We start from the raw sequence: 23,557 nt of genomic DNA, 5'->3' as shown, positions 1-23,557 counted from the left end.
AGTGATTAAGGAATTAGCATTAGTTTAATCCACTTGCCTGGTTCAAGAATGACTACTTGGTTCAGGAGATCGGTGTGACTGATTGACAGATGTAACTGAAGAAATGCAAACATGAGATTTTTCTGGATGTCTAAATGCCCTCTTTTTTCAAGTTAATGATGATTGAAAATATTATGTTCAAATTTATGTTATGTTCACAAATTGATTCTGACTAAAAGCCTATTTCAGTGGCAGACCGCGTCTCTGTCCAGTTTGTGTCTCAGATGCTGCCACTGAAGTATTTGTCAACGTAATGGCTTTCATGAATTCCCTAAAATATGTGAGAGAACATTGCGTTGGATTTTAGTTCAATTATTACACGCATATAGCCTCAGAATAAAGTCAATAGACAAGGGTGGAATAAAACATAATATATATATATATTATTATATAGTACAGTACAACAGCAACAATAATAAAAATAATCATAATATGCCCTCAAGTTGTCAGAAACAATATTCATGTTTATTTTGGTAATTAAAAAAGCCCTCATTCATCGAGCAAATTGCCTTGCGACTTCCAGTGTTTCAATTTTCTGCCTGAAAGATGTGCGTAATGATACCATCACCCCACCACATTCATTCACGTTCTCCCATAATTGAATTTTAGGTCAACTGATTATGGGACAACATATGAGAAGCTTAATGAGAAAGTCGGACCAAAAATCATACTGAGTTACCTGTACGTGAGTCCAAACAACAAAAGAAAGGTATGTTTCCACATGCATGTATTTAAAAAAAAAAACACATGCTGCACGGATGTATCGCTGCGTTCAAGTGAAACTATATCTGTCACCAAGCAGCGCCTGCTGGAGCTCGGAGAGAGCGTATGTTCCAGGCCTTGCACAAGTACATTTAAACCTTGTGGAATGAACGCTGCCAAGGTGGGCCCCTGATTCCCCTGTCCACTGTCTTGTCTTGCTGTAGATCATGTTACTGACGGACCCTGAGGTGGAGAGCAGCTTGCTCATTAGCCTCGACGAGGGGGCGTCCTATCAGAAACACAGCTTAGCCTTCGATATCCTCAGCCTGCTTTTTCACCCCGAGCAGGAGGACTGGATTCTGGCCTACAGCCATGACCAAAAGGTAATGCGTAGCTGTCAGATATAGCCTGAAATAGCTTGAGTTCACTTACTGGAAAGTTGTCTGGATGAAGGGGAGGGCTGCAGCGTTATAGTTCAGATGCTGCTCAGCTTGATAGTTTGGTGCAAGCGATCTGCCGGAATATATATCTATGAAATATTGCAGAACGGGCATTTATCTCTTTGGAAAGGATTCACTCCAATAACAGCAGCTAGCGTTCAGCACTTGGTCTTTGTGTGAAGGGAGACACCCGCCGCTTAAATCGAAGCGGTTGCCAGAAAGCGAGACGAGTGATTACCTGCTCCCCTCAACAAGTCACAAGGTCTGACGGCAGACTTTGAATTGATGCGTCCAAGGCGGTGCGGGTGAATTTAACAAGGTGAACACGTTTTAAACAATACCACTCGTACAAAGACACATACACATACCGCAGCCGCCATTAGAGCCCTGCCGACTGCTTCATGCAACGCCAAAAAAACATCAACCCTGATCTGCCCAGCCTGCTATTGGAAGATTTTCCAGAGAAAATAGTAAAGGGCCGAGATGCGAGCTGAAAGAATTGACAAGTCAAATTATCAATGTTCAAGAGAGGTTTGGCTTCAGGTGAGTCTATATTTCTTTCTGAAGCTACATTTCATCAGTTTTGTACGATTGCTGAAATTAATCAAAGTTTGGTTTCATTTTTCATTTATTGTCAGTCATGTCTATTAAAAGTTTAAAGCTTTTTGCACAAGTAAGAATGATATTACTTATCCCTGTAAAAGCTCCAGGCTGAAAGTGGTTGCTGCTTGATCTTTATGAAGAGGCGAAGCGAGACATCCTGAATACTTGGACACAATTCCGACGCTGCAGTAAAAAAAAAAGGGATGGTCTTATGGGGGAAGAAATACATAGTTAAATGAGAACTACTTTATTGTTTTGATATATGAGGAACCCGTCTTGACAGCATCTCTGTGCATTCTTACAGGAATAAATGTATTCACAACGTAGCATCCGTTCCGATTATCCGCATTATTCAAAACAACATCACCATGCTAACGGCACAAATCTTGCAAATGTGACAGCTGCTTTATAAAGCATCGGATGTAAATCAGAGAGCAAGTCTTTCTGATATTAACAGAATTAGTATTCACAGCGTCATTCATTTGGTTAATGCATTTTCATTTTTCAGCTCTATGTCTCTGTTGAATTTGGGAGGAGATGGCAGCACGTCCAGGACAGCGTCGTCCCCAACAGATTCTACTGGTGAGACCAACAACCGGTCTTTGGCAGAAGGCTAGTCTATGTAGGAGAGTATGTTTAACATTCCGTTCCATTTTCACCACTAGAGTAATGGTAAACACCGAGTAAACAAAATACCATCACAGATTTGTCCAGGCAAATCTTGCATTGATAAATTATGCGTGTCATCTTTATTTTACTTTTTGAATAATGCACTTTAGGCTCTCACTTCCACACATGCCAATGAATATTTGATCTGTTGAATTCAGTCTCCTCATGAAATATTGTGGAGATTGTGTTGGGATACCACAGTGTATTACAAATTGAATCATGTCTAAATATTATTCATCTTTTTGTCATTTACTTTGTATGATACATTATGTATAATGCACAGAATCAGGACTGATGGCTTGGCAGAGAGTTTCTTGGTGTCTCTTTTGGCTTTAATTCGCTCTAGGGTGTTGGAACAGGGATTGAGGTCCAAGATAAATGTTTAATTTATAGTAGTTTTATCGTCGCTGGCAGCAAATATGTGTTCATGCATAGAATTGCAAAAAAAGGAGGTAAGATAGTTAAGGACAAGGAAATAGATGAAAACAAAGACTTCATCTTTTTTTCCAACAAGATGATTTTTTATCCTCAAAGGGAAGGTGGATGCACTAATCGTGGTTGAGGAGTTATTTATGACGTTTTTCTTTAATACTGTTGTTCAAATTTGGGATTTTTGGGATCGGACGTTTGCAATTAGCTTAAAACATCTGTACAACTTTAAACAACTGAGCACGAGGTAAATCCGCATGAAGTAATTTATTAATGGTGCCACTCCCTGATTTCCAGCTGGACGGAGACGCCAAAAATTCAGTTACAATGGTGATAAATTAGATATGATATTATATCACACAGACCTTTATCCTCTGTCCCAAGCTCTCAAGCTCCCTTACTAACACTCAGCCCCTATTTGTAATAATCAGCTATGCAGAAATGCTCACATTAAAAGTGCAGCCCCGAGTCATAATGTAATTACATCACAACCCTTTTTCCTGCTGAGGAAAAAATTAAAGTTGTTACTGCAGCTAATTGAGCTGTGTCCCAATTCAGCTTTGCTCTTATGGATCTTTAACATTTTGTTTAAGCAATGTTACTTATAACTCAGCATTAATGGCCGTTTGCTGAACACCATTTATGTAATCTCCTGCTCCTGATGGACAGAAGACAGATGTAGCCTTCTGCGAGCAATCGGGCGTGTTTTCAGAGAGCTTACAGCTACGGATGCGATTAATGAAATGGAGCAAACCCACCAGAAATGGTTCGGTGCAGCATGGCCACAATTCAAGCACGGCATGACAAATGAAGAAGAAAAGTGAAAATCTCTCCTTCCTCAAATCTAGTCTTTACCTGATGACCTTACAGACCACCTAAACTAAAGTACATCATTAACTTTATTTGGCAAGGACATTAACACACCCTCCTCAGAGTGTTGCCATATTAGTTATGGAAACGTTTGAGACGCCGTTGCCCATCGTGGTTGAATTGATGTCAAAGTGCAGAGTGTACGGAAGCAACCGTTTATGCACTACCGTACATACAGATCTTTTTTCGCTACAGTTTATAGCCCTTTTTCCGAATATCATGAAAATACATCTAGTTGTTTTTGTGTAATTTGCCTGCAAACCGGCAGATGCAGGTGGAACCATAACCTCCTTGTGTGGACGTAAATATAGCCGTTAAAAGCAAGCTGGTTTGTGTGATCTAGTTTCACTCGCTGTGACCTCAACTGCTCATTAAAGTTACAGTACTCACTATTGTCGTAGCCCTAGATTGCTGGCGTAACCTCCCACGACACACTCAGCTCCTCCTTCTCCATCTGGTTATTCACATTTGATAAATATAGGTCACTAATTCCTCTTTCTTCCCCGTAGTTGTGTGCTTGCTCTCCCGTTAGTCCCTCTGTGGACTCCCTCTGCCGCTCCTTCTGTCCGACTTCTGTGACTGTCCAACAATTACAGTCACCGCTGCATTAGCATTCATAGTATTAATTTCAGTATTTCCTGTACAAGTTGGGTTCTGTCTTTCCCTGCTACACCTGGAAAGGGCCTTGAGCTAACCTTCTTTTATGATCTGGCGCTATAGAAATAAAAATGAATTTAATTTAATTAAATGTCAGAGGACCATCAAAATCATGTTGAGGCTGTTGTTTTAAAATATAAAATAGTGATGTTCCTTTAAACTCAGAATGCAAGTTTATAGTTAACTTTTCCACCAAAGATTGAATACACATAGTTTTATAAATAGTAAATAGTGTATGACAGCCACTTTGAAAAATAAATTAACACATCAAAAAATTATTTCACCTTGCTAACCCAAATTTTAAAGATCTTTATATTGAGGTTGATTCATCCATGACCTTTAGTTTCGTTTGAATTAATTATCCTTTACCATTTGAGTCAGTCTTTAGCAGCATCTGAACACAAACTTGAAGGACAGTTATATATATATATATACCGGTATATAAAAACAGGACTTGGTGTTAAAAAAAAAGCAGATCCAATTCTCCCCACATGGCCACAGAGTAACAAGGAAAGACTTTGCTTTGATCTCACCGTGCGTTGCTCATCTCATTGAAGAAAATATAACAAACACGATTTATGAAAACGTGTTAACAAGCACCCTGACTGGATAGACATAGTTTAACTTTGCAGGGGCTTTTATTTAAGAGCAGGGCGGCTGTTCACTGATAGGATTGGATGAAGCATTTGACAGAAAGTCCATTAAAAGAGATGGAGCTGTGAGGCAATTACAAAGTGCTGAGGGAGGCAGGATAGGCCTTTTTATATTATAGTTTAGACATGGCATATAGAATGAGTAGAAACCCATCTTCTGTCAAAACAGCTGCTATTAAGACAACAAGTGGTCACAACTGTCAGCACTTAACCGCTACCATGAAGAATCTCTTTTGAAATAGAATGAAATGGCTAGGCACACTTTATGCGTCAAGAGCAGGACATGCCAAATGGCTATCAGGTCAGAGTTAGAGATAAGGGCTCGTTGTTGCTCCTGGAGGAACTTTAAAGATCTCCGCTGCATCTCCATAGTCAAAAGGACCATATTTCATGTCTGATAACAGGATGAAGCAAAGAAAAGGAACATTTTCGCTACCGTATTTGTTTTTAGGATGCTATTCACGCAGTGCGTAGACATTATCGCACACGCCTTGGGACAGCAGGAATGTAATTAATTAAGCTTTTTGCCTCAGTGCTTCATTACGCTGCTCAATGCTCAAGATGAAAAGGAAAGGTATACAACCTAAGCAAAAGGGAAACTATCCAAACTGTATCCAGGTCTAAGAGGCACTCTGTATGTAACCAATATCAGTGTCAAAAGCTCTCATCAGCCGGGTTGTAAGGTGATTCACGAAGGAAGAAAGTAACAATGATCAAAATGATTACTCTGCCTTTTCTCTCATCTTTGCTTCTTCTCCCACTCATAACATTATGTATAAGCATATACTGTACATTAAGTCCATAACTAATTTTTACCTATCTATTCTAAAGCGTATTTTTTTTAACTATCAATTTTGTATTTGTATTTTTTTGTATTTTATTTATTTATTTCAGGCAAATGCAAAATAAGCAAACAAAAACAACTCCACAACCCGTGCCACATTGCACCAACCAAATAATATGTAACATTATTATAAAGTAACATTGCTTCAAAAATGAGCCCAGTTGCTCACATTAGGGACCCTGAATTAGGCCCAGGTCCCCCATCAGACAGGAATTTACTTTTATTTTTAGACACCAGTGACCGACTAGGTAGCGAGTCACTTATAATATTTTGACATTGTGGTCATACTTCATATTCTTAGGCTAGGCTGCTATTTGATCTGTGTGGATAATATAAGTGATGTTAGTTTTGTTATCATAGGTTGATCAGCAGTTTTTGATGAGAATATTTAAGCAGAACATTTCAAATAAGAAAAAAAAAATCTATCTGCATATTGCATTCTCTTAAGAATTCCACTCAGCGCCAGGAACGATGCAGTGGGTCTCTGGCTACCATGGAGACGATTGAAAACATTTTAGTGAGGCAGATAGATTGAATTTATACTGTGTGCCTCTGTTGAGAAACCTCTGGAAAACAAGAGGAAAGAGACTTCAGTAAAATTGTTGATAGGACACCTTGAACTGCCTATAAGGCCAACTCTAACTCTTTCAATCAAATGCATTTGAAACTTGTAGGTTTTTTAAATTATTAGAACTCTTTTCAAGCTGTGAAAAGCTATTTTATAATATCATCATTACAGTCATTTAGTCACGCTAGAACTGGCAGGCAGGCAGCGACGAAAAACATTCCTGCTCTGATTCGATGGACTAATGAATATGTCACATTTTTGTGGCTTATGCAGTAATTGAGCAACTCTTTTTGACTCGCAGGGGCACCATCTTTTGCTCCAGAACCTAGTCATATTTTCCATCCTAACCTCTAGTGAGGTTGCAAATCTCAGGCAGCCAAACGCCGCTCGCTTTGCGATGTGGGTATTAAAGCAGTCTGACTATTAACGCTTGTCCTGGTGCTACAGGTCCAGACTGGGTTTGGACAAAGAACAAGGAATGATTCACCTGGAGATCAGCATCTCTGATGGACGTGAGTAATATAACACTATGTTACTCAACAACACAGAAACGTAGGCTAATCCAAATACTAGATTTTCTGTACATTTGAGGTGATTTCTAAAACTTAATTAATAAGAATAAAAAACTGTGGAGAGATTAAAGTTTTTTTTTTTTTTTTTTTTACTCTCCGCACTTACATTTTCGTCCCCATCTGAATTGGCTGGATGGAGACTTCATACGATTAAACTAATTAATTTTTCAGGGGCCAGGCTGTGACTTGGCTCTTATCTTGGCCACGGTGCTGAGAGGGCTGCACTTCCATAATGCCTTGTGTGTTAATGCCCTGTCCCCGGGGAGCCAGCTTCATTTGGCTGATGTTCTGGGACAGCTCTCTACTTTATCTGAGAGAGTGAAGACAGGCCTCCAAAATTCTGCCTCTACGGTTCAGTTAATGACATCAGCATAAGCAACGCTAAACCTTGATTGTAGCCTACAGAAGACTGTTTATTCACCTCAGTAATTTTACCACGCAATTCTTGTTTACCACAGGGTCGCAGTACATAACGTGCAAACTTCAAAACTGCTCTGATGGAAACAAGGGCAAGCCTTTCCCAGGATCTATCATCCCTAATTCCCTGGTGGTTCAGGATGAATACGTCTTCATCCAGGTGGGTTTTTATTACAAGGTCTGACTTCATTAAAAGACAATTAAAAGCTGTAAAACTGCTGCACTCCATCACATTTTAATGTAAAGTCATGTTTTTCATTAACTAAAAGGGGCCATTATCCTGAGAAAGTGTGGTATGAAATTCAAATCGCTGCGTTGTGTATTATACAACAGCACAACTCTGTCATAATGCAAACTAGAATTCAACCTAACCTTCTGATGATTTTTTACATTTTCAATTGTTTAGCATGCTGCTAACAATCAGTGCACACAGTGAATATATAATAATAATAACAATAATAAAAAAAAAAATCTTATTTATAATGTACTTTACATTTCAAATAAATCTCAAAGTGCTATTCATCGGAAATGTGGTGATCAGAAAACTGCCCTGTATCCTTTTCCAGGTACCAATAGGTGGCAAATCAGTCCATTATGTGTCCTATAAAAGAAATGCTTTCTACCCAATGAAGCTTCCCAAGTACACACTGCCAAAGGTAAGACGAGTGGAAAGGATGCGCGGTTTGGTGAGTAGCTGTGCAACATGAATTTTACTGTGAAACACAACTTCGAATGGTTTTACTCCATTAAAAGCATTACATGACATCGTAATAAATCGGCTGCAAATTGATTTATTTATGAAGGATTATATATTTAAATATACTCTCTCATGATTTGTAATCACTTTTTAATCATCACACCTTCAAGTGAGATTTACTTAAATCTGGAGTCATGCAGTCTTCTGGACTGCGAAGGCACTTCCATTCTCAATTCATTTACTGAAAGTATAACAGAGTATCTTAGTCCAAAATACAGGAGAGAATTAGTGCTTACTGGATGTTTTCATCAAACTGTCCAGGCATTCATCCATTCATGTATGGTGTCAGCTACCTTGGAAAGGACACGCATCCCCTTACCTTGCTTCGCTCTGGATAAAGGATTCAGTAAAATTAAATGGAGCCTTCCTTCATTTTTAGTGCATGCCACGAAACCCCCCGAGGTCTATTTGCTGCTGAATCATGTCCAGAAGTGCTGAATCGATAGCTTGCTGTTCGCGGTCCGTGCTCACTATGAGGTCACTACCGTGGAGATTCACACTTATTGCGAATGTTGAAAGAACTCATTTAAATCAATTCTTCATGTGCTCATGAATTTTGAATGTACTCAGGACTTGCAGATAATCAGCACAGATGATAACCAAGTGGTGGCAGCGATTCAGGACTGGCATCAGAACGACTCCTATAACCTTTACATGTCCGAGTCCAGGGGGCTGTTCTTCACCATGATGCTGGAGAGCGTTGTGAGCAGTGGGGGGCCGGAGGGCAACATCATGATAGACCTCTACGAGGTGGGCAGAGCTGCTGGGTTATCTTTTCACATGTTGCCATGGTATTCAGGCATGCACGCGCGATTCTCTGTTCAAGATATTTTTTGTTCATTACGGTAATAACTAATGCAATAATTGGTGCAGTTTCAAAATTATGTTTTGTTGTGCAATGTTTTAAACATTTTGTGCAAATTTAGCTTGATATTTGCATGTGCCAAAGCTGATCTGAATACAGTCTATACCTTTAGTTGGTGCTGAAATTAGATGGCGCATAATCAATAGACACAAAACAAAAACGATCAGTCAGCAAACATATCATGTATTAAACATCTGCAATCTCCAGGTTCTCAAATTTGAAGTTTCTTTTTAGTGTTTGTAACTGCAGGTTGATGATCTTGCAATTTTATCCACTATTCTAAAGAGACATTTTAATTGGAGTGATGTCATTAGCAGGACCATCATTTGTCTCATCAATAACAAATGGCTTGATAGATTTGACCATCTAATACAAATCAATTTATCGGCTGATTCTTACATGGTCAAGACATGAAATGTGAGGAACTCACATTGTATTCTGAGAAATTGATGATTCCACCTGTGATTTGTGACATTGTGCGGATGATTGAGCATACAAATCTAATCAGAATTGATCAATATTGAAATGAATGCTTGCTCAACTTTGACGATTATTCATAGAGCCACGGAAGCTCAGGCGTACTTACCATTCTCCACGTCAAACCATAAATTCTTCTCGTTCACAATGAGAAACATCGAGGTAATATAAACACAAAGAAGACTCAATTTACCAGTGAGAGCACCGCACAAATGGAAAATCCTTGTTGCGCAGCATTCATGAACAATTAAACAGACTCTGGTGTGTGAAGCATGAAAAGACAGCCTCAAACTTGTTCATCTTGATTTTCTTCCATGTCTTGCATGTTTTACACCACAATGGAACAGATGCAGGTGCATTGTATTTCCTCACGCAGCATCGAGTGTATCTTTTATCCACCTCTACGTATTCTGTGGAATTACATCGAAAAACATTTGAGTAGCTTCAGTCTTTAGAAAAACATACCATCTCTACAGTCGTTTGAGGGCAATTGGAGCTGTAATGTCGGTCCTGAACATCATGTCTGTGTTATCTGTGATGACAGATATGCTGTGAGGTTGCAGTGACTGCACATGCAGGCATCACTCTCGATTATCCTCTTCTGCACCCAGCAGTAAATGCATCACAGTGTTACACACACACACACCTAAGAGCACTACCGGTCACGTTCGCTGCTCACTGACCTGCACACACATTTTACGCTCAGAATTACAAAGACTCGACCAGTACATGATAGGAAATGGTCATTCTTTTGACAAAATATGCTGTTCTATCTAAATACAAGGGAAACGGCACAGACACACGAGGATCTGCATCTCCATGCACATAAACACAAAGAGAAGGAATATCTCAAGGCTGCAACATATGTTGTTTTGATTCTGCAGTTCTACAGATGGTCCAAAATAGTGCTCCCTGTCAGAGAAGCTATCACTTTTAGAAATCTCTCCCTCTCCAAACTAGGGCTTCAGCTGTACTTAAGTCTGAATAATTTACGGCTGTTCTTTTTTCTCTTCTGGTTATTTTTCCTCCACTGCTCATGTTCACAGGTTGCTGGGATTAAAGGGGTGTTCCTGTCAAATAAAGTTGTCGAGAACCAAGTGAAAACTTACATCACATACAACAAGGGGAGAGACTGGCGTCTTCTTCAGGCTCCAACAACAGATCTCCAGGGAAACAAGTTCTATTGTGAACAAGTAAGTGGGCCACTGAAAGAAAGAGATATGGTTATTTGGATTTCCACTCCACACGCCAACAAACTCTACACGGGATCAGGCAATGGCCAAAAAATGCCATCAAATTGTGAATCACATTGATAATCCTGCGCAGTGAATGCTCTTAGCTGTAAATAAAATCTAATGATGCTTTTGATTTATGAGTTCATAAAAGGTCAAATGAATATATCCCGGGCGGCACGGTGGCGTAGTGGTTAGCGCTGTCGCCTCACAGCGAAAAGGTCACAGGCCCGAATCCGACTTGCGGCCTTTCTGTGAGGAGTTTGCATGTTCTCCCCGTGTCTGCGTGGATTCTTTCCCTCCCACCACCAAAAAACATGCAAATTAGTTCAATTGGTTATGCTAAATTGTCCATAGGTGTGAATGTGTGTGAGGGATTGTCTGTCCTTGTGTGGCCCTGTGATGAACTGGCGGCTAGTCCAGGGTGTACCATGCCTCTCGCCCATAGCAAGCTGGTACGGTGTCTAAAAGAAAATAGATGGATGGATGCATGAATTTATCCCATCATTCAACTAGCTATTACTCTACTGTGCGGAAGATCATATCAGATGCATCTACCGTATTTCTTAAATCAGTTTTTCAATACCTCACAGTAATCATAGCAATTGTAGTAACAGCCATCATAATAGCTGCTTGCACACATTTTGATCTTTTCTGTTGTGTATGCACGAATGTAAATAACAATTCCCGGAGATCTAGCATGCATTACACTTTATGATGGTGGTACGTACCGGTAATTACATGTATGTGATATTTTGAAAGGTTGTGATTTTGAAACCTTTTATTTCTCTGAACAAGGTCAAAAATTACTTTTGACTTTGGCAAACTCATTTCCTCTTTTTTTCACAGCCTTACTGTTCATTGCATCTACACCTTCACGTATCAGAAAATCCTTACACCTCAGGAAATATTGTCAGCAAAGACTCAGCTCCAGGAATTATCATAGCATCAGGTGAGGAGATTATTTGATATGCACTTTTGATTCGCACAGCCATACTGTTGTTTCCTCTTGATCTTATCCTCCAATGCTCCCAATCAAATCTGTTTCGTTACATCTGTTTGCAGCGCTGTCTTTCTCAGATGGCAGCAGTTTGCAAAATGAAATGAAATAATTGTATCGTGCACATCTGTTCCATGTTGCTCCAATGGAAAGAATAACAAAAAAAGACATTTTTGTTTTTGCCTGAAGAAATACTCGAAATGTCAAAACAAGCAGCTATGCTACCGCCCGTGTAACCGATCAAGTGAGACACGCTTGAAGTAAAATAGTTCACCTCTACGCCTCTACCGTTTGTGTTCAGGTGTGGTTGGACCTGAGTTGACCAATTCCAATGTCAGTATTTTCATCACATCTGACGCCGGGAACACTTGGAGAGAGGTACAGTATGACACCTCGATGAAAATGTTGTTATTTTTGTGGTTCCTTTGGCGTGGTGGTGGTGTCTGATCACTCTACCGAAACTGTTGAGGTTACACAATTGGTGAATCTACAAGCTCTGGTCACTGATGTGGAGGTGAAGGGCAGCCTGACTGATTAAGCAGCTGCAGATAATGGCAGAAAATTAAGTCTGAGCATGTGTGAGAGGTTCAAGTGGCAGGGTGGCACGAGAAACCAATGATGGTGCAAGTGTACGTCGGATAGGTTTGGATCACGTTTCTCTACATACTTTCCTTCTACCAGAGCATCCGCCCCCCCCGAACGTTGCTCTATATATAACATGGACTTAAGCATCCGTAAAAACAGGAAATAGCTGAATAAAAACAAGTAGAACAAAAGTAGGAATATGATGCATATTTTAATACCAACTTATCAGTTATTTAGAGTCGCAAAGAACTAAAGAGTTTTTGACAACCAGCCTTGTGTGAGACATTTTCATCTCTTGGCTGCGAAACAAACAAACAAACAAACCCAAAGAAATTTGACATCCGACTGCAGAAATCAACACTGACAATTGCTGCTGCAATTGAGACTCTCTCTCTCTCTCACTCTTTTTTTTTTTAACCGTTGAGGTTTCTTTACATGCATGGTTACATATTCCTGATGTTGTCACCGTAGTTTTCTTTAGTTCTCTCAATAACCTGAAGATTCTGTCTGCAGGTTTTTCAGGAAGAGTACAGCGTGTTTTTCCTGAATCAAGGAGGATCTCTTGTGGCCATCCGACACACACCTCTGCCAATTAGACATATTTTGTAAGTCCCTCCAGGGATGTGCCACGTCTATTTGGAGACTATAATCTATCTTCACACCAAGGAGGGAGACTGCTTTTCTGCTGAGGCTTTGAATTCAGCTCTATTTGTGGCTGGTCTGTCTCTGATCCAACCATTGTTCTTTCCCTCAGGCTGAGTTTTGATGAGGGCAGAAACTGGGACAAATATAGCTTCACCTCGTCTCCACTCTACGTCGATGGTGTGTTGGGGGAGCCTGGAGAGGACACCCTCATAATGACGTATGATATAACAGCTTACATGTCTCTAGTTTGATACTAGATGCTCTGGGTAATTATTATAGATTACCCTGATGAAGTGTGTCTGGATATTTGTGAGTTTATTTAATGAGGGTTTGCAATGGTTTCATAAGCGCCCCACAGAAGAAAATCCCCGTTGCACCATGTGTTTCTGACCAGTTTTATTCTGACTTGTGCAGAATATTTGGACATTTTAGTCATCGATCCGAGTGGCAACTTGTCAAAATTGACTTCCGATTCATTTTCCAACGACGATGCACACCTGAAGACTACCTGACATGGCAACTAGACAATGAGGTAGTGTATTGCCGCTGCCCCGTCTGTTGATAACTCAATGCGGTTGCAGGCGAAACATAAACAGTACTTCTTCTCAGTCAGCAAACAAAAGCAGGATTGTATACAAGAATAAAAGAAGAACCTCTGAAATGTTTATTATGCATTATTTATCAAAGGGCGAAGTGTGCATCATGGGAATGAAGAGAATCTTCCAAAAACCGAAGGCAAACGTTCGATGTGTCAAGGCCAGAGATCAGTATGTTTCTCAGATGTCAGACTCCTGCCTGTGCACAGACGGCGATTTTGAGTGGTGAGTTCCTGCTCTGTAGCTACTATTTTCACTTCATTAAATCCAATCCAATCCACAGCACTTTGTCAATCTGCAGAGTCTGTGATCCATACCTAAAGCACAACAAGAGCAGTGTTGGAAGGGTTATGTATTAGAATTTGCAGCTTATTACATTATAGATCTGCACAGATACATTTTCATGCACGTCTTTCTAATTTAATTATGCTGCATATCATAATAGGAAAAACTGAAAGAATAAAACAAACGTTGAACAAACATTAGATCTCAGTCTGAACAATGGATTATTATTATGACATATTTCACTTACTTCAAGTTCATTTCCGTAGCTCATTTTTTTTTGTCAAATTCACAACAATTATAGAGAAGCTCCAAAATACTCATAGAAATTTCAGGGGGAAAAAAAAACCCCGCTTTGCCCCACGAAATGTTCCTCAAGCCTCTATTTACAGCAGCCACCAATGCACCTTAACTAATTGTGGTAACACCCAGGTTTATCTTTTGTCTTTGCGTGTCCAAACTGAAACAGCGACTATGGGTTTGAGAGGCAGATTGATGGGAGCTGCACTCCGGCGTTCTGGTTTGTTCCGTCGGTGACATCCAGAGACTGCATCACTGGGGACACCTTCTTCAACACGACTGGGTATACATCCTTTATTTGTACTGACAGGAGCAAAGACTAGTGGGTGCACAAAGACCTTGGGTAACAAACTGAGCTCTCTTTTCATGAAGTTCATCTGATATCTTGCAGGGATGTAAATTACAATACATTTGCTCAGTTGTTTTCCTTAGCTCTTTGGCAATGCTTCTCTATTCTGTGTGGTTTTATAAATATATATAGCTATGTTTGTGCTGTTCTCAAATGTGCATGTTTTTTTTGGGTGTCCTTAACAACTTCCAGGTATCGCAGGGCTTTGTCCAACAACTGCACTGAGGGAATCCTGTTGAAGTACAGCCCCAGGCGGAAAAAATGTCCCAGTCAGGCCCCCAAGGGCCTCCAGCTATTCACCAGTGAGGGAACACTGGTCGCAACACTGGAGAAGAATGTCACTTTCTTGGTGATTCTGGAAGAGGTGCTGACTTTATTTTACCAAATCAAGCTACAATGCTTTGTCTATCTGTTAGCGACGTAGCACAGATAAATGTACAGTGATGCGATTAGCCCAGACTTTTGTGGATTTTAGTTAAGGTGCTCTCTTAAACATCTAAAGCTTCATGGAAGTGACAGCTATTTATTATTTTTTAAGGGTCTCAGCTCAGCGACAAGCATAACGGTGGACTTTGGCGATGGGACCGCCATATCATATGTCAACATGAGCTCCATCGATGACGGGATCAAGCACATCTACAGTAAAGTTGGCATCTACCAAGTTTCTGCTACGGCAGCCAACGCTCTGGGCTCTGACAGAGTGATACTGTACCTCCATATCTCCTGTGAGTCGCAATCATTTAAAAAGTTGCAGCTAAACAAGAAGCAATTTCTGACTGCTTTTGCACAAGGAAAATGAATGCTTGCTTTGCATTATTGGAACACATCTTTACTTCAAGGGTGGCTCTAATGGTTGACTCGTGACATTGCTCGCTTCCAACTTGATTTTACTTCATGTAGAATTGATCTAACACGAAGCTCTTTATGCTGTGTCACAGCGGATGAGAGATGATGAGATCCAGCAGACTTGAAATTGATCAAAACTTCAAGGGTGGCCTTTGATCACACTCGCTTCTAAATTCTGCTGTAGTTTCAAACTGGCTCATCCAAACTTTGGCGTGTTACTCACCTGTGAAAGGGGAACAGACAGCTGTTGGTTATCTCCTCATTGTCAAAAGGGCAGCAGCGGTCAGTGTGAATCCAGCCCATCTTAATGAATCCAAACAGTGACATTTTAGCATCATAGCATCCACAGATTCTTGACAGGGCAATCAACTTGTCCAATGTCTTTCCGTGTGCTCATTGCGTCTGGTCAAAGGTCTGTTTTCCGTTGGAAAATGGAGTGTCTGAATTCTGCATTTAAATGTTATTCTAGCTTTTATGTCTTCCCTCTAAAGGTCAACTGGAACGGATCCATCTTTTGACTCCTTCTGTGGTCATCAAAGACAAAGCGGTAAACCTCACCACGGTGTTACACCCCGACGACGTGGGGACGGTCACCTATTACTGGTGGTTTGATAACAAAACAGAGGCAAGCCTTACTTGCTCCTTCTTCACGCTGCAGGCCATAAACTGAAGGAGGATGATAGATTCACAGCATCTCTCTCTCTCTCTCTCTCTCTTTTTTTAGCCTGTTGTGACCCTGGAGGGAGTGATTTCCTTTACCTTCTCAACGGAAGGAAGGCACAAGGTTACGGTTCAGGCTTCGGTCGGCAACACTGTCCTTCAGGACCAGATGACTATGGCAGTTTATGGTGACTCATACACATATAAACTTATTTATAAACATATACTTTTTTTAATCATTGCACATATAATGTCTATTTTTTTCTGTGTGTCACTAAATTTGGCTTGTTTTTCCAAGAGCTCTCATCGCCTTCATCACTGGCTTGAACTGGTTTCGTTGTCATAGCGATAGTGTGGGTTTGATTCCAAAAACATAATATTTTATTTGGCCTTGTTATTCAAAACTGCACTGTCGACCAGACTCATTAGATGTGATTGAAAGGTCAAGAATGACGACTTAGTCGTTTGAAATTGGGGTTTTTTTTTCTCCAGTTTACTCTTTCCAAAGTCAAAAGCAAAGAAGGTAAATTCTTTCATTTATTATTTTGACTGAAACTTTGCAAGATTCAGTCATCATTCCAGTATTCTTATAAGTTTCTTTATTAATTCTTACTATTATTTTATTTTAAGAGACATATATTTTTTGTCTCTATTTCAGAAAAAATAAAGTTTAAATGATATTGGTAAATTATTTTTTTTATGCAGATTTCTTTTATGCCAACAACATCTCACAAATTTGTGTGAGGTGAAATTTTGAAGAAGCAGTTCTCTTTGCAAACATGACCTAATGTGGGCAAAAATGTTTGGACAGAAGGCAACAAAAGTGTAATCCTGAAAAGGCTCACACAGTGAAAATCATCCGGCCGTATAAGACGCTACTCTCTAGCATACCTCAGTGCACAAGGTCTGTGGATATCACCATCGTCAGACCATAATACCAAAAGTAAAAAACATTTTTTTTTGACAGGCTTAGACAAAGATGTAAGAATTTGATATGAGGCAGAAGAAGGATTATGTGTCTGTGTGGATTTCAGATTTTTTCCGGTCCCATGTTTTGGGCTTTTCTTCTAATTTGGACGAGCTGAACCCTGGACTGTCTGAGTGGAGAGACGACATCGGCAGAGCGGTGAAGAGTTCCATGGTTCAGGTCAGTTCTGCAGCTATATGCTGGTCGACAGAGAAAACTCATTGGCTCCCTGCCTGGTCAGCCAGTGATGTCATCAGCGGCTGCATCTGTAATGTATGCGTATGCTTTTATATCAGGCGATGGACTCGGTGTCTTTGATTTTTCACACTTCTTGTGCAATTATTTATTAGCTTCCGCATGCTGTTACTGCATTTCATATACATTGGCCTCAATGAAGACTATCTGACATGGCAACTAGACAATGAGGTAGTGTGTTGCCGCTGCCCATCTGTTGATAGGTCGATAACACCAGAAGCTCAAGCAAAGAGCCCAAGATTGGTTAATTACAAAGAAAATAAAACAGCAGACTGGGTAGAAGATTCTGGACACTGGGCATATATATATATATATATATAGCATCCGAGACTTTGACCTTCTGACTTGTCAGATACGGGTATGGTTTGCAGAAACTGACAGGAGACCTCTGGTTCTGGCATAAATGCACTAAAAGCCTTGGCCTTTACTAACAACCGTCAAAGTGAACTTGCATGTTCCGGCTGATCTCTGTGTTGACAGTGACTGGTACTTAGGCAAATGAGTTACCACCCGTGAAGTATTTACTCATCAATACAGCGGAGCCCTGATCTCATTTCAGGACTGAAACGCAGACTAACACCCCGAACAGTGTTGGTAAAAAATAAATAAATATGTTTTTAATGAGGTTTTGTTGCTGTTATTAAAGGTCACAGGGATCAGCGAGGATCAGCTCCTGGTCACAGTGCTTCCCGGTTTACCAACAACAGCCGAGGTTTTCATTGTGCCTGATAAGAGGTCAAGACCCACCGACGGAAAGTGGGGGCACCTGGATCAGGTATCATCTTGTCAAAAATATTTTAATGGCATCCGGCATGCACTGAGTACAACATGAGAATGTGTCTGGAGGTGGCATCCCCGGAGAATATTTCCTTTCATTTAAAATCTCACACGACATTGTTGAACCAGATTCAGTGCTATTGTTGGATCATGTTTTTTTTTTACGTTATAAAGTTGTCATGTTGGGACATTTTGCTCACCAGAAGATTGTATCTTGTTTCTCAGCTTTGCTTTTGTTTGTATTTTCAAGCCTAATGCGTGGGTTGTCAGGAGCAACACAGAATTTATACACAAACTATGCTATTCGCTACATACACACCACCTTATTTACCTGAGTATTTATATATTTGCTCACATTGCAGTCTTAATGCTCACTTTATTTCACAAACATTTGCGTTCTAGTTGTTGAGGAATTTGCCAGCATCTATTTGTGTATTGTTTGTGCTGCTTAAGCCAAGCCAACCCAGTTCCATGAGTTTATTCAGGATAGCAAATGCATATAAACAGCCATTCTATCCCCTTTTTTTCTTAATTTCAGCTTTAATCGTTATCATCAGATTGTTGCCATATCTCTCCGCAATCATCATAAAATTCCTCCAGTTTTTATTCGACCAAGGCATTTGAGTCATTCTATTTTTTTTAGCTTGTTTACCGATGTAATCTGTGGCCTGAAGATATCATGCCAAACCGACATTCTTCAAGATTATGCGTGCTTGCAAAGAAAAGGTTAAACCCTAACTGCACTGCTCTGTGTGCAGGTATCAAAATATATGGACAGATATTTACACTTCGGCAGATATTATATATCAGAGATGGGAAGATGGCTAAAATTGTTTTTATTTTTATTTATGTTCCCTGGATGACATTTATTTATTCATTTATTTATATGATGATTTATCTATTTTTTTTAAAGACTGAAAGTCAAAAAATATTAAATTATCCTGTATTCTTTTCTGTTTCTTTTTATGAAGCCTTTCACATTTGAATTCATTTCTCTGCCTTCTGTGCAGCCACTGGTTGCCATTCATTTCGCATAAAAAATTGACTTAAAAAAAAAAATGTCTTCAGCGAGGCAATGCATCACAATAAGCATCGTGTCCGCATTTGTTTTTGTCAAACTTGCATTATCATTGCATGGTAACGGTGGTTTAAGTGTAGCTTCATTCGGAAAGTCTGCAGTCCATTGTCACTCTGCAATAAGGTTAACCTGGTGATGGATTACCTCGGTCAGTTTAGAGCCTCAGCAAATGTGTTTTCATACCCCAGTGAGATAAATAGACACTGCTGGCTGTGAGGTACGTGGGAGGAGGAGGTGGAGGAGGAGGGAGGCAATGCCGTTCCTAAAGGTCAGCAGTAATGGGAAAGTATAATTTTTTTTGGTAGTAATTGGGTTAAGAGATACAACATCTCTGGATCATTAAAAGGAAGCACACAGAGAAGCAGAGGAAGATGTTCCTGTACTATTGTCATTAGCATGCAGACAGGTTACATCTCATATAGTTCCTTAAGACACATTTCATTCCCATATTTATAGAAAAACACATTCCCTGTGGAGTCATTAGATAAAAAAAAATCCTGCTTTTAGCTTTTGCTTCGTTTATGGTTTTATAATGGTTCGTCAATAGTTCCACTCATTGCGTTACAGATGCTCAAGCTTAAAAGAAAATTGGATTTTGAGCCTTTATTGCCATTTAGTGCTAATTTTTCTTCAGCGCACATGCACTTTGCATTTCAATGTTTGCTAAAGCAGTAATGCTGGGCCTGAGCACTAGAGGGCAATGTCTACTCATTGAAAAGCACAGACTGAGTGTCCATCAGATTCTGCACTGCCTCAGTTAAACTATTAACAGCTTCACCTTGATCGTCTCAAGGCACCATGCTTAATGGTTATTATCTGTTAAAGCGAAAAAAAAAAAAATCCTGCATCTTCAGAACTGATCAATTATCTATTATCACGCTATGGAAAGCAATTAAATGTAAAGACTATAATATAAGCAACAGCAAAACAAACTCATTTATTCAGTATAACAGGGAGGACCTTGATGTATCACAAGTAAACAGAATTTTACTGGCTCACAGTCAGTCTTGAACTATGCTAATAGGTATTTAATTACATTGATGCATCACATAATTGGCACCATGAAGAAACTGGGGCAGGCGGCCTGGATTTGGAATTAAAGAGATGTATTTATCTAAAGCCTGTCTGATTACCTGGCAGACCCACAGACAATAGAGTAATAAATCTTCAGTTCACTGTTCTCATCTGCAGTGAATGACTTGCAGTGTGGATGCATCAACTGAATGTGTGCCCCCCCCCCCCCCCCCCCCCCCCCCCCACACACACACACACACATACACACATGCGTTGCGAGTGTATCTATGTAGCAGCTTATTAAAATGTGTAATAGATTTGCTGACCCTGATATGCCACTAGAACAAAAAGTAATTATTCATACTGTGTGGAGCTGGTCTAATTTTAACCAGTGGAAAGATTTTAGAAAGAGGGAGATGGAATTAGTGAGGCATGGCTAAGGACTCAAATGGGCTCTGGCAAGGCATTTTGGTGTCTTGTTAAATGACTGCTTCATCTCGGTGTGGGAAAAAAAGGGAAATGTGAGGCACGTCAGGGGGAAAAATTAAAACTGCAATTTCCCGATACTAAGACACACTTTGATTTCCGATGGCTTTGCCTCGCTGCACTTGTAAGACATTGAAACCTCGTGAAAATGTTCCTGTTTTGATGGAAATGGCAAAAGATTAATTTTCTTTTAAATGTCACTGCCACTGCTACCATACATAGCTTGCCCTTTTACCTGAGAGGGTTTCCATAGCTTCCAAAAAGCTCGGCAGGTTCCAGTGAAGAAGGTTCGATTTTATCGTGTCATATCAACATTTGCTCCTCTTTAGAAAGAGGCAGAAATCTAGATTCATAATTCAGGCTTTTGGATGAAATGACTGCAATTGAAATATTGATGACTGTGGAATATTGCTGTGCAGCTGGCGCTAACAGAGCCTTCTCTGCTCTGTCACTCCTCCTTATAGCTTTCTCAGGTTCTGCTAAGTGCTTTGAACCAAGACCTCATCCAGTTCAGGCTTAAAGCAGGGATGCAGGTGAATGTGTATGCCACGCGGCTGTCTCCAGGTGAGCCTTCTGCCTCTAGCAACACACCTAGAGGAGCATTTCAGGTGATCTCTGCAAAGTTGGTCGTATTTTGTATTTTATTTTACATTGTTATTTTTAAAGCTTTAAAACGTAAAGTGAAATCTGGAGACCAAACTTGATCTACAGACTTTGTGTATTTGTCTTCTTGTTTGTCTTTAATATTGTACATTTACCTGTAGAGCAGCATTGCTAGTGAGTGGAAAATCATGCATGAAGAGAAAATGGCGTGTTGATTGGACATGAGCTTCTTTAGCGATTATTCCTGACTATTTTCAGCAAAAACAAGCCAGCAATAATTCTGCATGGCCATTTAACAAGATTATTATGAAACTTCTATTTATATTGGATAAGAATGTGCATTTGTCCTCATTTGCCTTGAGCATCCACTCAATTTCTCTAATTTTCTTTCCCCTCAAAGCTCCTCTTGTGGACAGCAGTGACAGCGGCCACAGCGGAACCGCAGTGATCATGCTCGTGTCGGTCGCTCTGATGGGCTTGGCCATCTTTGTTATATATAAATTTAAAAGGTATACTGGATAACATGTTTGGAACCGCATCTGCCAAATCCAGCTAGATCAATGCCCTGATTATCAAACATTGAAATATCTACAATAAGATAGATGTTGTTTTTTTTTTTTTGTGTATTGCATAATAGCTATTTAGATTTGGCCCCATTATCTACAAGCAACCTCGCTGCCGAACTCCTAAAAGTGCCTGCAAGTATTCAGACTCCATATATCTCAGAGCTACGGGCATTTACGTCACAATAATAGCTCGAGAAATAAGACAATTCCCCTCTGTCTCAATCTGCAGAATATTACAGGGAATGACAGTCTAATCAATTCTCCCAGAGAGCTGAATGGGTGTCAGAGTCCTGCAGTTATCAATATTCATCTATCTGACAATGTGAGGGCTGACCTTTAGGAAATGCTAAACACGGCCATTCAAGGTGAGGCGTACTCTGCAGAATGGCAGGGAAGGTTGAGGAGATAAGTCCTGAGACAACATATATTATACAGTGAGGGACATACAGTAAACAGCATCCTCTGCTGCAGGTAATCCCATGCCACTCACAGGGGGGCTTAATTAAGATCCTCTGGAATAAGTAGAATCTTACTCACTATAAACGTAAAGCATTACTTAATTTTAAGAATTGTAATTATGGCACTAGGAAATCAACTTTCTCTAAAGCTGCCTCAAATGTCACGGCACCAGCTGCAGCACCGAATCACGGGGAGGGAGATCTGGAATTAGAAATGCTGTTAGTCTTAAGCAGAACTGGGGGTGCATCTGAGGGGATGAAAAATTGATTGAAAGTGAGGTGAACAATGTGAAAGTGAGAGAGCAAAGCCCAGTGGAATGCAAAATGCCCTAGTTTCCAGCTTTCAAGCAATCCTCTTCCATCCTTAACAGTTAAAAATAGTGTGCGGCACATTATGCACAGTGCAGGCATTAGTAAAACAGACCTGATGGCAGGTTTCCATTAACTTCCTTTTCCTTTTCTTTGCCTCTGGGTGACCTACAGGAAGATACCGGTCATCAACACATACACAGCGGAGCAGCCTGACAAAGAACAAGAGGTCATCCCGACAGTGGCCTCCATCGCCATCCCAAAGCCGGAGGCAGACAAACTGACCTCACAGGATCATGTGGATATACAGCTGGACTCCAAAAGCAGAGGTATCGATGTGCCGGTTTCTTCCTTTAAGTAGCAGCAGTTCCTCGAGCACACGCAGGGTGTATTCAGATTGTGATTTTCAGGCTCTCATGCAGGACAGTGAAGATCTAGAGATCTGGTTTTCCTGCAGTGCTGCATTTGCACACTTTTAGATAATTATGAAAGCAATTGCCTAAAATGTATGTAATAGTTCTGAAAATGACTGGTAAAATGCCCAAATGAGAGAGAGAAAAACCTACACCCCTCCATTATCATTAAACATGTGTTTTCCTGCAGGGACTGGAGCCAATCCCAGCTGATATTTTCCTAATTATATTTAGTGGTATCCAGTGGTTTTATTTTGACGGGTTTTAAGATATCCATCTATGAGATTCCTGGAAATGAATTTTATTGCTAACAGCTTAAAAAAAGAAGCAACATGTAGGAAATTCAACACCATCATCTCTCTTCTGGAACAGTTTCTCCATTACTTTGGATAATCTGCTACACACAGCGTCAAATGTTCTTCTTCAAGGAGGCCGTCATTTGAATAAAAGCTGTTAACAGGGAACAGTGAAGGGTGGAGACGTTAAAAACACGCACAGTTCCGCCACTTCCTCAGACCTGACGAAATCAAGGGTGCTTGTCTTCTTCAGCACTCTTTGATCAGACTTTCAATGA

General features: G+C 40.2%; 1 protein-coding gene across 1 annotated transcript in view; it reads left to right on the top strand.

Annotated features, from left to right (window-relative positions):
• LOC137914557 (VPS10 domain-containing receptor SorCS1-like) overlaps nt 1-23,557 on the top strand; it is a 36,996-nt gene that overhangs the window by 12,382 nt on the left and 1,057 nt on the right. Inside the window, exons 3-26 of the mRNA XM_068758097.1 lie at nt 649-748; nt 966-1,124; nt 2,293-2,366; nt 6,922-6,986; nt 7,505-7,623; nt 8,030-8,119; nt 8,791-8,970; nt 10,609-10,755; nt 11,644-11,746; nt 12,096-12,172; nt 12,893-12,984; nt 13,134-13,241; nt 13,439-13,556; nt 13,712-13,845; nt 14,372-14,485; nt 14,744-14,915; nt 15,090-15,276; nt 15,889-16,022; nt 16,122-16,245; nt 17,092-17,204; nt 17,926-18,054; nt 21,099-21,198; nt 21,638-21,746; nt 22,745-22,899. Coding sequence (XP_068614198.1) covers nt 649-748; nt 966-1,124; nt 2,293-2,366; nt 6,922-6,986; nt 7,505-7,623; nt 8,030-8,119; nt 8,791-8,970; nt 10,609-10,755; nt 11,644-11,746; nt 12,096-12,172; nt 12,893-12,984; nt 13,134-13,241; nt 13,439-13,556; nt 13,712-13,845; nt 14,372-14,485; nt 14,744-14,915; nt 15,090-15,276; nt 15,889-16,022; nt 16,122-16,245; nt 17,092-17,204; nt 17,926-18,054; nt 21,099-21,198; nt 21,638-21,746; nt 22,745-22,899 — 2,903 coding nt within the window. The remainder of the gene's footprint in view (nt 1-648; nt 749-965; nt 1,125-2,292; nt 2,367-6,921; nt 6,987-7,504; nt 7,624-8,029; nt 8,120-8,790; nt 8,971-10,608; nt 10,756-11,643; nt 11,747-12,095; nt 12,173-12,892; nt 12,985-13,133; nt 13,242-13,438; nt 13,557-13,711; nt 13,846-14,371; nt 14,486-14,743; nt 14,916-15,089; nt 15,277-15,888; nt 16,023-16,121; nt 16,246-17,091; nt 17,205-17,925; nt 18,055-21,098; nt 21,199-21,637; nt 21,747-22,744; nt 22,900-23,557) is intronic.

This window comes from Brachionichthys hirsutus, unplaced genomic scaffold (genome assembly GCF_040956055.1).
Source record: "Brachionichthys hirsutus isolate HB-005 unplaced genomic scaffold, CSIRO-AGI_Bhir_v1 contig_800, whole genome shotgun sequence".
In the NCBI taxonomy this organism is placed as follows: domain Eukaryota; kingdom Metazoa; phylum Chordata; class Actinopteri; order Lophiiformes; family Brachionichthyidae; genus Brachionichthys; species Brachionichthys hirsutus.
This window is presented reverse-complemented; position numbering and strand designations above follow the sequence as displayed.